Genomic DNA, 14,138 nt, shown 5'->3' on the forward strand with positions numbered 1-14,138 from the left:
TAGGCAGTAACCCCTGTAGTAACTGTTGGAGGTCTATATTTTTCTACATGCTTCATGGACATTGATGCAACGTAACACGTGTTGGGTCGAGTACGTTTATTTAAAGAGAGAGAAGACGTAGTAGTTTCACCAGAAACACGGAATTTTCGTCATTGATTCGTAAGGTCAATTTAATATTAGTATTCAATCTTTTTGTATCTCAAACGGGATGCACAGTTTAAACGGAAGTGAAAAATCACGATAAATAAATAATCATCGGAAGACCAAATTGTGGTATTTCAGGAACAATCGCTCACGGCACGACCTGGTACGACAAGAATGAGCTGGCATAATTCGTTGTGCTCATTATTTCAATGCATTCGTTTTCGAATATTTAATACACATTGTAATGGTGCCGTTTGCTTTGTTTCTGATTACTGATCGTGTCGATTGTGTTATAAGTTATCAGTTTTGCGTCTCAAAACGATTTACCTAACCTGTGTTATTATGGTTTATAACCTAATTAATACCCATAACATATTGTTATCTAGTTCCACTATAAAATGAAATCTATCATTTTGTATGTGTCCATACATATTATTAATATAATGCAATAAATATTGTATGTATAACACTTTCGAAATTCACTTACTCGAATATTTACATCGGTATAAGCATTAAAAAAACAAACAAACAAACAACGTATTTGCAGACGTAGATGTAAATAGATTAGATAAATACAGATTTGAGATTTTAATCCGAATGTTTTTTTCGGATCTAACTGTGTTATTTATAGACTGTTCTTTTTTATCATTATTGTACAAAATATATTTAAAAATATTTAAGAATAAAAATATTAAATTATAAATGCCTAATTCGTTAACAATTTTTATTACCTTTTTACAGAAGAAAATAATACCGACAATTGATACAAATACTGTATACCAAAGAGGAAAGAACATAGCATCACACAGCTATTGTTTTGAAGAACAATAAACATCATAGATCACAAAAGATTTAAGTATTGCTGTGGTGCAGAAGGGCTCTATGTGCTCCATATCAGTTTCAACAAATGGTACTTTAGTTTTCAAGAATCCTGTATCACGGCATCAAAGGAGGAATTTATCTGGGAATTATAAGTTTGACATACGGCAAAGACAACATGCGCAACGAAATTACAGCAGCAGTACTGTTCTTAGTACAGCTGATAGAAAAAAACGAAAAATTTAGTCCAGATCAATTAGAATGTTTCAAGCGACGTTTGGTCGAGTTATTGACAGAACGTTTTAAAAATCATTGGTTTCCGGACAAGCCATTTAAAGGTCAAGGATATCGTTGTATTCGTGTGAACGGTCATAATAGAAGAGATGCAACTTTAGAAAGTGCCGCTAATGCTGCTGGTGTCAAATACGAAGATTTATCTTTACCAGTAGAATTGACCCTTTGGGTTGATCCTAATGAGGTTTGCTGCCGATTTGGAGAAAGTAAAGGCTCCTACTGCACACTGGCATCGTTTGACGATAAAGAAAATACTGTACCAATTTTTCAAGGAAGCAACGAAGGATTGGAGAAGGAGAATAAACAGTCCGATGGGCAGACTAAGATACAGGTGAATATCACTAGCTACATATCTTTTTTATATGAAATAAGACTGTTCACTGTATGCCATGACTTTTATCGGTGACTATCTGTGATTCTGCATTTCGTGTAAGTTTTAATACGCATTCAATGCAAATTTGTAAATCTACTTTCTCTTATGTCTGATTTTCTAAATGAATTCTGATTTGCAGCTTCATAAATATTGAGAGCTGTAATTATTCTATGGACTCTAGTGTGTAAAATGATGTAGCTTAATATTATATTACAAATACATAAATATGTTTCTTCTTTTATTATTCCGTCAATTATATTTTTAATATCTTCAACTTTTTTTAAAATTAACAACAAGCGAAATGGTCATTATGTTACTGTCGAGCACTACTACTGGCAGCGCATGCTTTGCTAAACTACTTTGTTTCTATAGTAAAAACTTTATTTTTATCTTTTGATGTGTGTTGTAGAACAGAAATTTTTTTATCGTATAGTGTGATTGGAGTTACTTCGAAAAATATCCAGAAATATTGACATGTTTAAAGAGTTGGTTTTCAATTTGATCGCTGTTTAAATATGTATATTTATGTATTCTTACTGTAATATTACAGTATACCATTTTGATCATGAGAATCCTATAATAACAATAATTAATTTTATGTAAAGTGTGCAACCTTGATTAAAGCATAAAACGTTTTTAAAATTGAAAATTTCGAAAATTTCCATTTTTCTTATGGTTCATTGTTCTCGAAAGAGAAAAAAATAGCTTTATACTCAGTGTACAAAAATCTATGAAAAATCTTTATTGTAGATTACAAGTTTAAAAACAGTTAAATCTCCATTGAACAGTGTAATCAATTTGTTAGATAATAATTCAAATGTTTCAATGAAACTGAAAATTCCAAGCTCCATAAAAGATAATAAATGTGTTTGTTTTTCTACAGAAATCCCCGTTGACCACTAATACAGAACAACAACAAAAATCAAAACCACTAAGTTCTGCTAATCAAAATCAACAGCATAGCAATAATGGTACAGGTAGGAGACGCAATTTGAATAGTCCCAGACTACATCTTAATAGAAATCGTTCGTGGTTTGGTCACTCATTCAGTATGGGATATGGTCCTCACCCAATAAGTCAACCATGGTATAACATTATGCCCCCTCACTTTTTGGGTGGTCCATCTCCACCACCTTTCATGGGTCATAGAGGAAACAAATGGATCCATCCTCCTTCCTATCCAACAGGACCTACCCGTTTCCATCATTGGTCTCCCAAAGCTGCTCTTAAAGTATGAACAAACCCTCTTTATGAAAGTAGTTAAAAAATCTGTTCCTTTGTATAAAAACACAAAAAATGTAAAATTGTTTTATCAAATTCGAAATTTGTATATTTCAGCGTTGAATATTCATGACATTTCTAACAAAATTGAAGACGGATTATATTGTTTAAATTTTACGCTCTACAAAAAAAAAGTGAATACTGGCATTTTTATATTAGGAACAGGTTTACTAACATTTCAGTGACGAAAATTATCCATTTTGTAATTACAAATGACCTTGTTCGAGTTACGACTAAGGCTTACGATTTTTTATGACGAGAAATGTTGCATTATTACATGTTATATATAAATAATTAATTGAATGATAGATGTTTAATTCCGGATGCAAGGTTGCTTGTAAAATATTAAAATAGCGAGAATTTAACTAGAATGAATTAAGTCATTGATATGTAAGACAAAAAATGAATGTCATATCAATTGTGACATTTTTTTCTGATCAATCCTCGAGAAAAGGATTTAGTAAATGGATAGATCGTACATATTTCGAAAGGGAGCAGAATTGATTTTAAACGGGTTTCCAAAATTAGATACAATTGTTCCTTACATTGTATGTAATGAATTTTAATGCCTTTATAGGCGATCTCAGTTTATTAGTGAATATTTCGTCTATCAAATTCTCTATTAATAGAAGGGAATAGATACAAATGACTTTTTCTTTATGTACATATATATAAAATGTATTCATATTAACTAGGACTTCAAAGATTACTCCATTTTTCAGTATTGTTATAGTGGAGAGTACGAGGATATGGAATTGTGGTCATATATGTATAATCTTCTAATTTGTTGAAAAAGTAATGTCTTGATAAACTGTGTAAGCTTTGAAGTTCTAGTATCAACGATTTAAGGATGATCGTTGAAAATTTCAAATCAATAACTTTATCTTTGATTGTATATGTGTATTATTATAATATATTAGTGTTTAGAAAAGAACAGTACCTTGATTTGATTTCACAGGTTTGAAGTGCAAAGAAATTTCCAATATTTTTTGCTTCAAAAAGCAATCCATACCTGTTGCATAAATATACTGCCTCTGTAGAAATTATATTGATAATCAGTTTATGCTAAAGCATTACTAAAACGTCCACGGATTTCACGATTAACGTGTAATTGTAGAAAAATATGAATCTTTACTTTTTATTATGCTCAATCTGAAAATAAATTGAGCTTATGTTTTTAAATGAAACTAAAAATTTAGCATTTAAGAACATATATCATTGATGTTGGTAGATCTATAGTCCATTGGAATTGAAACTTGAATTCTATCTTACTGATGCTGATGTTATGTACCTTCAATCTTTGTATATTGTAGACAATTTATAACACTATAGTAATTTATACCTACTTCAATTATATTTCTTCTTGCTTTGTTAACAACGTATTTGTGCGCAATCATTTTGTTCAAGAATTATATGTGTAAGAACGACTCAAAAGCCGAGTAATTCGAGCTAGACTTCACAATTGCCATTTTATGAAGTATCTTGAGTGATACATGTTAATTTTTTAGTATTTTCATACGTCATTATCTATCATTGATTTTTCTTTAAACATAAACTTTGTAAATGTATAAGTATATATATTTATTATATAATTAATTAATATTAATTATATAATATTATTTTATATATATATTCTATATACCGTATTTACGAGTTAAAGCGAATCTTTAATTTTTTACTTATATATTTAAATTGATTAAGATCTCTGGTTTTTGAGCCATTCGTACATGATGTATGAATGTTTTAATATTGTTAGTGCTTAAAATGTGCAATTTCTCTAATTTATGTTGTAACATAGAATTTACTCATAAAAGTAATTATCACTTTATTGAAAAACAGATAATGTGAGAATTACTTTTAAGGATTATGTTTATGCAGGTACATTGTTTCATTAGCACTGAACATATATTTTGATGGAGAATATGAGAAGCGCGATATGCGCTATTTATTTTAATTGCATAATTAATTTATAATGGTTGAAATCTTTTAAGATTTTTTCATCGATGTTTGAAAGCACTAAAAAATTCATGACATTATGAAAAATTTAAATTAAATGGCATTGGTATTATTATCTGTTATATATATATGAAATGGGAGTTGAACCTAGCCTTTATCAAATTGGAATACTGTTGTGGCTAGAAACAGTTAGTGTCGTTAGGTGAATTCCTGAAAGTATAGTCTAAAAGCATATAGCATAAATATTATTGAATAGACTGTATTAGAGAAAATTTTAATCAAATACATAGTATAAATTTTGCAATTTTCATGTTTTACATTTAGCATTCTTTAATATAGACATGAAATTTGCTCTACTATAGGTGATTTTTTGTGTTCAATTTGTTACAACTTATTCAGAAAGAGTCATTTTGTTGTTATGAAAGATATGAAAATTCTATATGAATATAGTTATTATAATGTATATGTAGTGTTAAGCAATGTTGCATTCGGACATATTCTTTTACTAATATATATAAATATATATGTATATACGTAATGTACACATATACATATTATATATATATATAAATATATATATATGTATATATGTATACGTATACAATGCTCAACATTTGAAATGTTCCAAACTTTTTAATTGTGTTCACGTATAAAAAAAAAGAAATACTTTATTATGTATACGATAACATTTTCAAGTGATGGAAAATGTTCAGAAGAAATTTTTTTATAAAAAATCTGTATTGAAACAACTTGTGATAAAATATGTAGCAATTAATGACTATCAGCGTACTTGATAAAAAAAGTTGAATAAATTTCAGGCAAACAATATATCCTCTTTTATACAAGATATTCTTTTATATTTGTAACTTCTGAATTAACCGATATAGTTGATTGTTGAACTGTACAAGCGAATATAGTGAATTGACAGCAAAATATTGACGATATTTTTATTTTTTCCAAAAATCATCGTAGATAAATATTGAAAAAGAAATTGAGAATTTTAATTCCAAATTGAAGAGACCTAGCTTTTTTTAGACGACCAAGCGGTAAGCAAAATTTTAAAGCTCTATTATTGTATCTTATCAAGTAAGACTGTGCTTTACAATTATGTAAAAACAAAGTTAAGAAAAACGGAAAAGCGAATTTGATATTAAGAATTAACTTCGTAGATTGTCTTAATGTTTGGATCATTTCGATTGTAGGGTAAGGCACTATATAGGCATATACATGTATTCTACCACTGCTGTGTCATATGTTATAAGAGTATTTCCTGCATAGCTATGCAATGACGACTATAATCCTATTCTACAACCATACTGATCTTCGCATTTTTTCATAACTTCAAATATACAAATATCTTTGTTCAGTACTTTGTTTCGTGTTATCCAATAAAAGATATATATTACACATTCAAGCAAAACACATACAGATCATTAATTGTACGACCTCTTTACTTCTAGCATTATGATAAAAGTTTGTAGACTGTTTACACTATTAAAATTTTAAATACACTAGGATGATTCAGACCTGTACTAAAAAATTTAGCGAACTATAATAAAACAATGTTATTGATAGATTGCAAATTAATATTTCTTTTTCTCATTTCTAACTTGTATATTTTGTTTATTGTAAAAAATTGATTATTATCACAAATAGGTATAAATCTCGCAAATACAATGGCATATCAAATTTTATGTTCACATGTAGCTTTGTATATATATGTTTGTGAGATCTATGAAAAAGATACAAAATTTTTGACATAATTCCTTTTTTGATATAATTCATGTCGATTAAGTTTACGATTTATGTTAATTTTAATTTCAAATCATTGATGCATTTTCTTACGAACGAAACAAGAATTTATAAAAAATACCACTTTTCAAGTGTTAAGTACACATTTGTCAACATATAATTATTGTTATATTAACATCATTAACCATTTTAAGATTACAAGCATTATGTATGGGGTATAACAAATATTTAATAAATACTTCAGCAAATCAAGTTTCGTATGTTCTTTTTTAATTTATCCTCTTCCTTTTGAATTCTTTATACATCTGTTATCGTTTATAATAAATCATAAACGACACGATTCAATTTTCATTTTTCCGCGTAAATTTGACAGATGGCATGGTCGCGTATCGATATCCAATAAGAGTCGCTGCCGTTTCCTTGAGCAATTTGATTGGTCGAGTACTCAAGCATTGTATTAAGAGCGATTTTCATTATTGAACATTTTGTTCCAAGTTGTTTTTTTATTCGACTATGGTTTGTTACGCATGGATTTGTAACGCCTTGTCGGGAATCATGAAAATAATATGCCACGGCCACGACAGCTGCTAGGTAATAAACGTCAGCAATGTCAGGAATGCACGTTAAACATCGACGATCGAGATACATACTTGTATAAGCTAGATATGTGTTGAACGACAGCGAAAATTGCAATCTGTCGTTCCGGAAGTTTTCATCGTACTTATCCGTTTTGAAGTATTTACCGCAGACAGTTTTGGCATATATTATTTTTGTCACTGACGACATGAGAAATTAAATTGCATCGAGACGTACACAAACTATCCATATTTTTGCACGAAACTAACGGACAGGGTTATGAGGCTCAAATTTTTATGTCTCGCTGTTAGTCAATATTTTTTGAGTGTTTTTAATATACTTTCTGTACTACACAATGGCTGAAAAATGTAAGGTACGTAGGTTAACAGTAAGTCGGTGTTACGTGAAGCAAACGTTGCATATTTGTATAACATTCGAATGGAAAAGATATATAGAATGTAGTTGTGTTAGTGTGTAATAATTAATTAAAAAATATCGAAGACAGACATGTCTGACTATGACATCTCGCGGATTTTTCTCATTTTTTAAAGTAACTTAAGATTTTATTTTTGACCATATCTAGAAGATGCCAAACATAATTAAGCTGTTGTTATATAGGAATGTGGATGTAAATGCGTAAATTGCACTCAATACGATCAACAACACTATGACATGCATCTGCATGTAGAGATAGAGAACTTACGGCAACATTTGATGGAAAGGGATAGTCATATTGCGACAATGGAGACACAATTTTTGAGCGAAGCTGATAAATTTCCAAATGGGGAATTAGCATCGATGAAGGAAGAACTTTTAATCTGGCAGGAAAAATATTCCAGACTACACGAAGCTCACAAACGTGTTCAAAAAGTAAATCAAAATCTTGAGGATAAACTGTTGAGGATTGTAGATAAATGTGAAACAGAGAAAAGTGCATTTACTAAGGATATTGCAACCTTATCCCATAGATTAGCAGATGCAAATTATACTATACATCGTTTAACTCAAGATAATGTATGTTTAAACTTTGTCTCCTATTAAATTCTAGACGTAAGCGTATTTCATACATGTTTTTTCCAGGAAAAGTATAGAAATGATGTGAACCTGGCAATACAGCTTCTTCAGTGTAAACCCTCTAATTTTGTTGGTCAAAAGTATGATTCTGTAAGTAACTGATATATGTACAGTGTGTTCTTGTTTCAAATGTAAATGGATCGTTATCTCTTATCATACTGAAATTCAAGTATCTTTCAACAATACGAAAGATGTTTATTTCTGTTGAAAACTTTGTTCTCTTGTATCGTGTTGCTTGCATATAAATATTTTGTCTATACTTTCAGTATTTGATAAGATAATTCTATTATTACAGCATAAAAAAAATTTTATAATTATTATATTATTTTCAGTTACCTTCAGAAGTACAAGCCAAAGTAAGAACATACGTTGCACAAAAGAAACGTTCAAATGATAATACTCCTGATGTTAAAAGTATTACAGTACCAATTTCAACATTTCCTCCAACAGCAATGGTATATAATGTAACTAAACCTGCGGTTGAGAAAGACAGTGACGATGAGAGCGATGAATCTAAGCCTCCGGTGGACGTTGTCTCGGCTGCGATAATGGCCAAAGTTTTAGAAGATAGGGAGAAAGAAAGAATATTTGCTAAGCATTGTAATACCTGCACTTGCAACCGTAGAATTCTGTTGGTTGATGCCGAGACTCAAACTAATTTGCAAGATGTTTTTTCTTGCAACGATTGTGTTGCGAAATATGCACAGAATGTAGAGAAAAATACTGAAAAAAATTGCCAAACTAAAGAAAGTCAAAATTCTAATTTACACATAGCGTATCACGAGGTGAATGAAAACGTTAGTATTAGTAATATGCAATATCACAGTCACTGTACAAAGAATACTAGTAGTCAGTATTTAAACACAAAAGATAAATTTTTAAGTAGAAATGGTAAAATAGAGAATGTGAAAGAGGACGGCCGTGCGAACTCTATAGCAAAAATCAGTTTAAATAAAAAAAACTCGATCTGTAGGAACGATGTGCAAGCCCAAAACGTTTTCCATAGCCAGACTGAAAATGCGGCTGTTCAAACGGCTCAAAAAGTCGGAGACATATGTAACAATGGTAAATTGAATCCAGAAAAAGGAAAATCCGTGAAACCATATAAAAAATCCGAGGCCCCAGTCGATGGTACATTCAATTCAAATTGTTGGAATAAATTGGAAAAGAAATCTTCCAATCATAGCTGTATAGTTCCTGAAAGCCGTAATAGTCACTTCGATGGGAACGAACAGAGTCATATTGACATTATTAATGATAGATTGCGAAAGAACGAGTGGACAAAGTTGAAGTCTCAAACTAACGAAAAGGCTAATAAAAATGTAGATAAAGTCTGTAGCGACAATGAAATTGACATTATCAATGACAGAGTCTGGAAAAATGATAAAACACAGCAAGAATCGCATCACCCGACACAGCTAACGTTAATAGAAGTAAAGAATATTGATAACAATTCAAACCAAAACGATTCCGGGCAGATCGAAGTGGCCACTAGTCCCAGTTTCAGTAGTGATAGCATAGTAATATCAACTTCTGATCCTTCCAGCAGTTCTAGTGACGTTGTTCAGCCATTGCATAACATCGGTACAAAACCGAGTAGTCAAAATCGAATAACTGGTCCAAGGAATTGTCTTGTAAGAGTTACACCTGGATCTAAAAATATTCTGTTAGATAATGCTGGTCATTATAAAACTGTATTATACACTAGCGGAAGTAACAAGCCAAATACGGCTTTAGTTCACTCGAAGAAATTGTCCCGGTCCGGCTCGGAAAGATCAATTTCAACCAGCAGTGAAGAAAGTACTCCAATCTTGTTACATGACAATAACCAATTACAGAGAGTGGCCGAGTGGGTTGAGTCGTCAGTGCATATGGACAATTCAGTAACAAATTACTCAAAATTGAAACCTGCCGAAAACATAATCCACAAAAATTCATCGTTGGTGTACTTAAATGAGTCGGAAACGAAATCGAAGCTGTTCAATGATACACGAAGATTGCATGGAAATGTTCAAGAAAATAGTAAACGTGAAGATCTAATAACAGATGTTCAAGACTTTGTTAACGAAAATTTAACTAATGTTCTAAATAATTTTACATGTGTGAATGATACGGAGCCAGGAAAAGAGAAAGATTTGATAACTTTCGACACGCCCAACGAGGACGAAAAAGTGGTTCCGCCGCAGGCTTCCAATAAAACGGACAACGCTGATTTCGATTACGAAGTAAACATTACGAAAGAGATGGAAGAAACTTACTTGAAGCTTGCAGCGAGTTTGGATCCCGTTGCATTGCGTTTGTCCAGTGTGGACAGCGCGGATTTAACGATTGAAAAATACAGGAAGGATCACAAAAGACTTCAGAGAAGTCACGATAGGGCGGGATCAAAAATGTAAAAGTGTCTCAACTGAAATATTTCAAGATGATTATTATTACTATCTCAGCAGGGAGTTCCTTTAAAGATAACAGAGCGTTATTTTTTGTAACTATATGAAATTAAGGCTGTACCAAGATCAGTAGCTTAGGGAGAAAACATTCTATACACCACTGCAGACATAGGTTTATATTTATTTAATTTGTAGCATTGATATTAGCAATTTTATCTCCTGGTGAGTTCGTTTGTAAACAACAGTCATACGGTATCGTCGATATGTAATTGTTTAGTAACTAAAATAGATCGAATTTTTTATGATTACGATGCCTAATTTTAAATTGAAAAAAATATAATAATAACAATAATAATAACAATAATAATATTTATTGAGATGCTTGTTGAATTCACGAAAGAAAAACGATCGAGCTGCGTTGCAAAACAAATAACGAAAACTGGTGTTGTCGTTTAATTTTCGTTATTTTGATTCTCTACAGTTTTGTATAGAATCATTCTATTGTACATCGGAAAATAGCCAGATTAAATTAGACGACGAGACTTTTATTCTTGTTACTGCGATGGGATATTAAAAGGTGAATTGCGTTCGCGCGTATTCAATCGTGACAATATTTAAGGATTCGTTCGTCGGATTGTCGACAACCCTATGATTCGCAAGGCGAACGCAGCGCGTGCCACTTCCATTGTTAGGATTACGTCATACGAGTGGTTTGCGTTGCAGAACCAGATTATTATTCGAGGTTGTTTGATACAGGGCGGGGAACGCAGACAGGGTCGTGTAGACAATGTTCCACGTATGAAATTTCGATAATTTTATTTAACAATTCCTAAAGCTAGTAACGAGTAATGTATACATATATTTTCCTTGCGTGCTCGAATAAATATGACAGGATGCATTATCGTTGAACTAATTCTTAAGATATATCCTCCGAAGCAACGTGTTAATACCAAGGATCACTCGAGCATTCCTTAAAGAAAGTCCATAATAAAGAATTCTTTTGCAATCGCCGGTAAATAACGGCGATCTCTATGAAATTTAGCGAGCCGGAAAGTAAACAATCATCGTAATTTAGTTGCGAACGCAGAAATTATAAAACCAGATGGTATTTAAAAATACTCTGTTGTAAATTTTCCGAAGATTATTTTTTAGTGAGAGAACGTGCTTGTTTATTGATCGAAGCAATACTTGATGGCCAAAATGGCGGCTCTTTAAGCAGTTTAATGGATTCGCCAAGCGAAGTGGGTAAATAAGTTCGCTGATCTTGCACTCTACACGTTTCGTCGAATGTCAGTACACTTCTGCATCGTGACGTTGTCGAATATACATTGTCTGCCCGATTTCGGATTCGTACAAGCAGAAGTACTAATCTTGTTACGCGGATTATTACGGCAGCGCGGCGGTAGAGCCGATACGCGTTCAATGAAAATTAATTAATTTTAAAAATAACCATCGTATCAAGAATAATATTCGAGCCGTACACGTGTAAACACATATTACATACACATTATGCACTATACAAAGATGAATAGCAGGGATATGAAACTGTACGCGTGTTCTTGTACATTAACAACATGAATGACGACCGAGAAAGTCAAGAAGTGTTAAACTGTCAACCTATTTAAAGTGGGAGAAAAGTCCACGAGGAGGTTAGGGTGAATTTATAAGGCTAAGCTTACGCGATTTTTCAAACTCGAAATTCATTTCTGCAGCACCGTCGAGGGCAACGTGAATACCTTGAGTTAACGGTTGTCGAATAATAAACTGTATGAACTCGAACCATTGGTATGTTGGTACAACTTACGAATATAAAGAAATGTAAAGAAATGTTTATCCTGGATATATAAAGCTTTTGCAAATTACAATAAATGTCTTTCTTTCTGTTCTCGCGTTTCGTTGAATTTCGAAGTCAAAACTCGACTGTGACAACCACAGCGAACAGATTTTTCAATTTTGAAAAACTACAAAAGCATGTAGTTTCCCACCCTATTCGACATCTTTCGCACGATAAATAATAGTGACATGATAAGACAAATTTCACATTCTAAACAATGATGTCTTGACGGTTCTATGAATAGGTAGGGAGTGGATCCCAAATAGGATTAGAGCAATTAAAACTGGATTTAATAAATGTATTATAAATGTACATGATGTTCCAATGCGAGTTGGTTGAATAAAGGTTCATCGAGCTTTATCGATTCGACTATAATAAAAAGAAAAAAAACCATCGTTGCTCTACGGTTCTCGATTCGTTACAGAAATAATGAGACAGATGTGCCGCCGATGCCGATACCAAATAAACCGGAAAGAATAGAACGGGATTTCTGGGTTTCCTAACTACCTCGATGCATTCCTTAGTCTTTGGTAATACTAATAAATAGAAGAAATGAAAGGACCTTTTGTAGAAGGACCAAACTGTCTGGTATTTCCGAGCGTAAAAACGCTTTTATGATAAGGTGCATTAATCGCGTAGTTGAAATGAAATCGAACTAAACCGATCTCGCTTTGGATTCGACAGGAAATGATTCTTTGTGCAAGAGTTACCCACTTAATTCGGAACCAGGATGTACTATATATGTATAACGCGACGGCGATTATTATGTAATTGTAAACTGTACATATACGATTGAATAAAATGTGTTTAAAAGAGGATTCAGTTTTATTCTATTCAATTATCGACTATTCATTTAAGGTATTGAATAGTGCATTAACGTACATATAATGTATCGACTTATTTTCTTAAGTAAAATTAGAATATTTGTAATAGCCAAATTATAGTATAATAAATGTAATCTAATTCATTTCAGCCATCTAGTCCTATTTTAATAATTTTTTTATGTTTTTCTGCAAATATGTTGCAGATTACTACGGACACAAATTCTTTGTACTAATTTTAAGTCCTCTAACTCGCTTACGCATTTTATTTGTTAAGCAGAGGATGAATTGATCGTTTCCGAATTTAATGTTGGCGCAATTGTTAATAATTTAATGTTACGCTGTACATATCACGGAAAAAATTGACGCACATTCGCGTCGCTATCGGATGCATACGTGCACAAAATTGATCCTATACGATCAGGCCAAGCCCAACTCGCTTAAATCAAGCTAATGTTCCAATAATTCGGATTCAGTAGACCTGGCCCGACCAAATGAATGAATGAACGGCCTCGCTTACCCGGACGATAGTCAGTTTCTGATAATTGTTGTAACACGTGTCACATTTTTCATTCTACCGAGGAACTAGTTTATTTCTACTATATTGATTTGTTTCTTAATTTTTCATATTCATTTCGTGTTTTGGAATTTTAAACGCTTACGGTAACAATTATATAGAGTATTATAATTAGACAGCGGATTTAATGCGTTTATGGCAAAAATTAGTAGGTGTAATTTAAAACGGTAAAAATATTAGAAAAATTTGAAGATACTGTTATACTATTTTCAAACTGTTCAAAGTAGGATTAAGAAAGGAGAAAGGAAAC

At 31.9% G+C, this 14,138-nt stretch overlaps 3 protein-coding genes across 5 annotated transcripts; 2 read left to right on the forward strand and 1 right to left on the reverse strand.

Moving 5' to 3' along the window:
* Positions 1-9: 9 nt before the first annotated feature.
* LOC143354993 (protein BTG3) lies at positions 10-4,289 on the forward strand. Of its 3 annotated transcripts, none has more exons than XM_076789428.1 (3): positions 10-159; positions 886-1,588; positions 2,514-4,289. In XM_076789428.1, the coding sequence occupies exons 2-3, from the start codon at positions 1,142-1,144 to the stop codon at positions 2,865-2,867; spliced, it is 801 nt and encodes a 266-aa protein (XP_076645543.1). In that variant the 5' UTR covers positions 10-159; positions 886-1,141; the 3' UTR covers positions 2,868-4,289. The 3 variants fall into 3 exon arrangements, with proteins under 3 accessions (XP_076645543.1, XP_076645542.1, XP_076645544.1); XM_076789427.1 differs by having other exon boundaries at positions 23-164; XM_076789429.1 differs by lacking the exon at positions 10-159 and adding an exon at positions 171-307.
* A 2,678-nt stretch (positions 4,290-6,967) lies between these two features.
* On the reverse strand, positions 6,968-7,405 carry LOC143354882 (uncharacterized). Its single transcript, XM_076789257.1, has 2 exons — positions 7,270-7,405; positions 6,968-7,203 (listed from the first exon to the last, which is right to left on the reverse strand). Exons 1-2 carry the CDS (start codon positions 7,403-7,405, stop codon positions 6,968-6,970), a joined length of 372 nt encoding a protein of 123 aa, XP_076645372.1.
* Positions 7,172-13,308, forward strand: LOC143354996 (uncharacterized). The gene is made up of 4 exons (XM_076789432.1): positions 7,172-7,568; positions 7,814-8,209; positions 8,276-8,359; positions 8,602-13,308. Exons 1-4 carry the CDS (start codon positions 7,551-7,553, stop codon positions 10,663-10,665), a joined length of 2,562 nt encoding a protein of 853 aa, XP_076645547.1. The 5' UTR covers positions 7,172-7,550; the 3' UTR covers positions 10,666-13,308.
* Positions 13,309-14,138: the final 830 nt, after the last annotated feature.

The sequence above is a fragment of the Halictus rubicundus genome, chromosome 6 (assembly GCF_050948215.1).
Source record: "Halictus rubicundus isolate RS-2024b chromosome 6, iyHalRubi1_principal, whole genome shotgun sequence".
Classification (NCBI taxonomy): Eukaryota; Metazoa; Arthropoda; class Insecta; order Hymenoptera; family Halictidae; genus Halictus; species Halictus rubicundus.

Excerpts from the sequence above, each read along its gene's own strand:
- LOC143354993 (XM_076789428.1), top strand. The coding sequence starts at position 1,142 with ATGCGCAACGAAATTACAGCAGCAGTACTGTTCTTAGTACAGCTGATA. Across the intron at positions 1,589-2,513 it reads ATGGGCAGACTAAGATACAG|AAATCCCCGTTGACCACTAA; the intron begins GTGAATATCACT and ends GTTTTTCTACAG.
- LOC143354882 (XM_076789257.1), bottom strand. The coding sequence starts at position 7,405 with ATGTCGTCAGTGACAAAAATAATATATGCCAAAACTGTCTGCGGTAAA. Across the intron at positions 7,204-7,269 it reads CACATATCTAGCTTATACAA|CTGTCGTGGCCGTGGCATAT; the intron begins GTATGTATCTCG and ends ATTACCTAGCAG.
- LOC143354996 (XM_076789432.1), top strand. Across the intron at positions 8,210-8,275 it reads ATCGTTTAACTCAAGATAAT|GAAAAGTATAGAAATGATGT; the intron begins GTATGTTTAAAC and ends TGTTTTTTCCAG. Across the intron at positions 8,360-8,601 it reads TTGGTCAAAAGTATGATTCT|TTACCTTCAGAAGTACAAGC; the intron begins GTAAGTAACTGA and ends TATTATTTTCAG.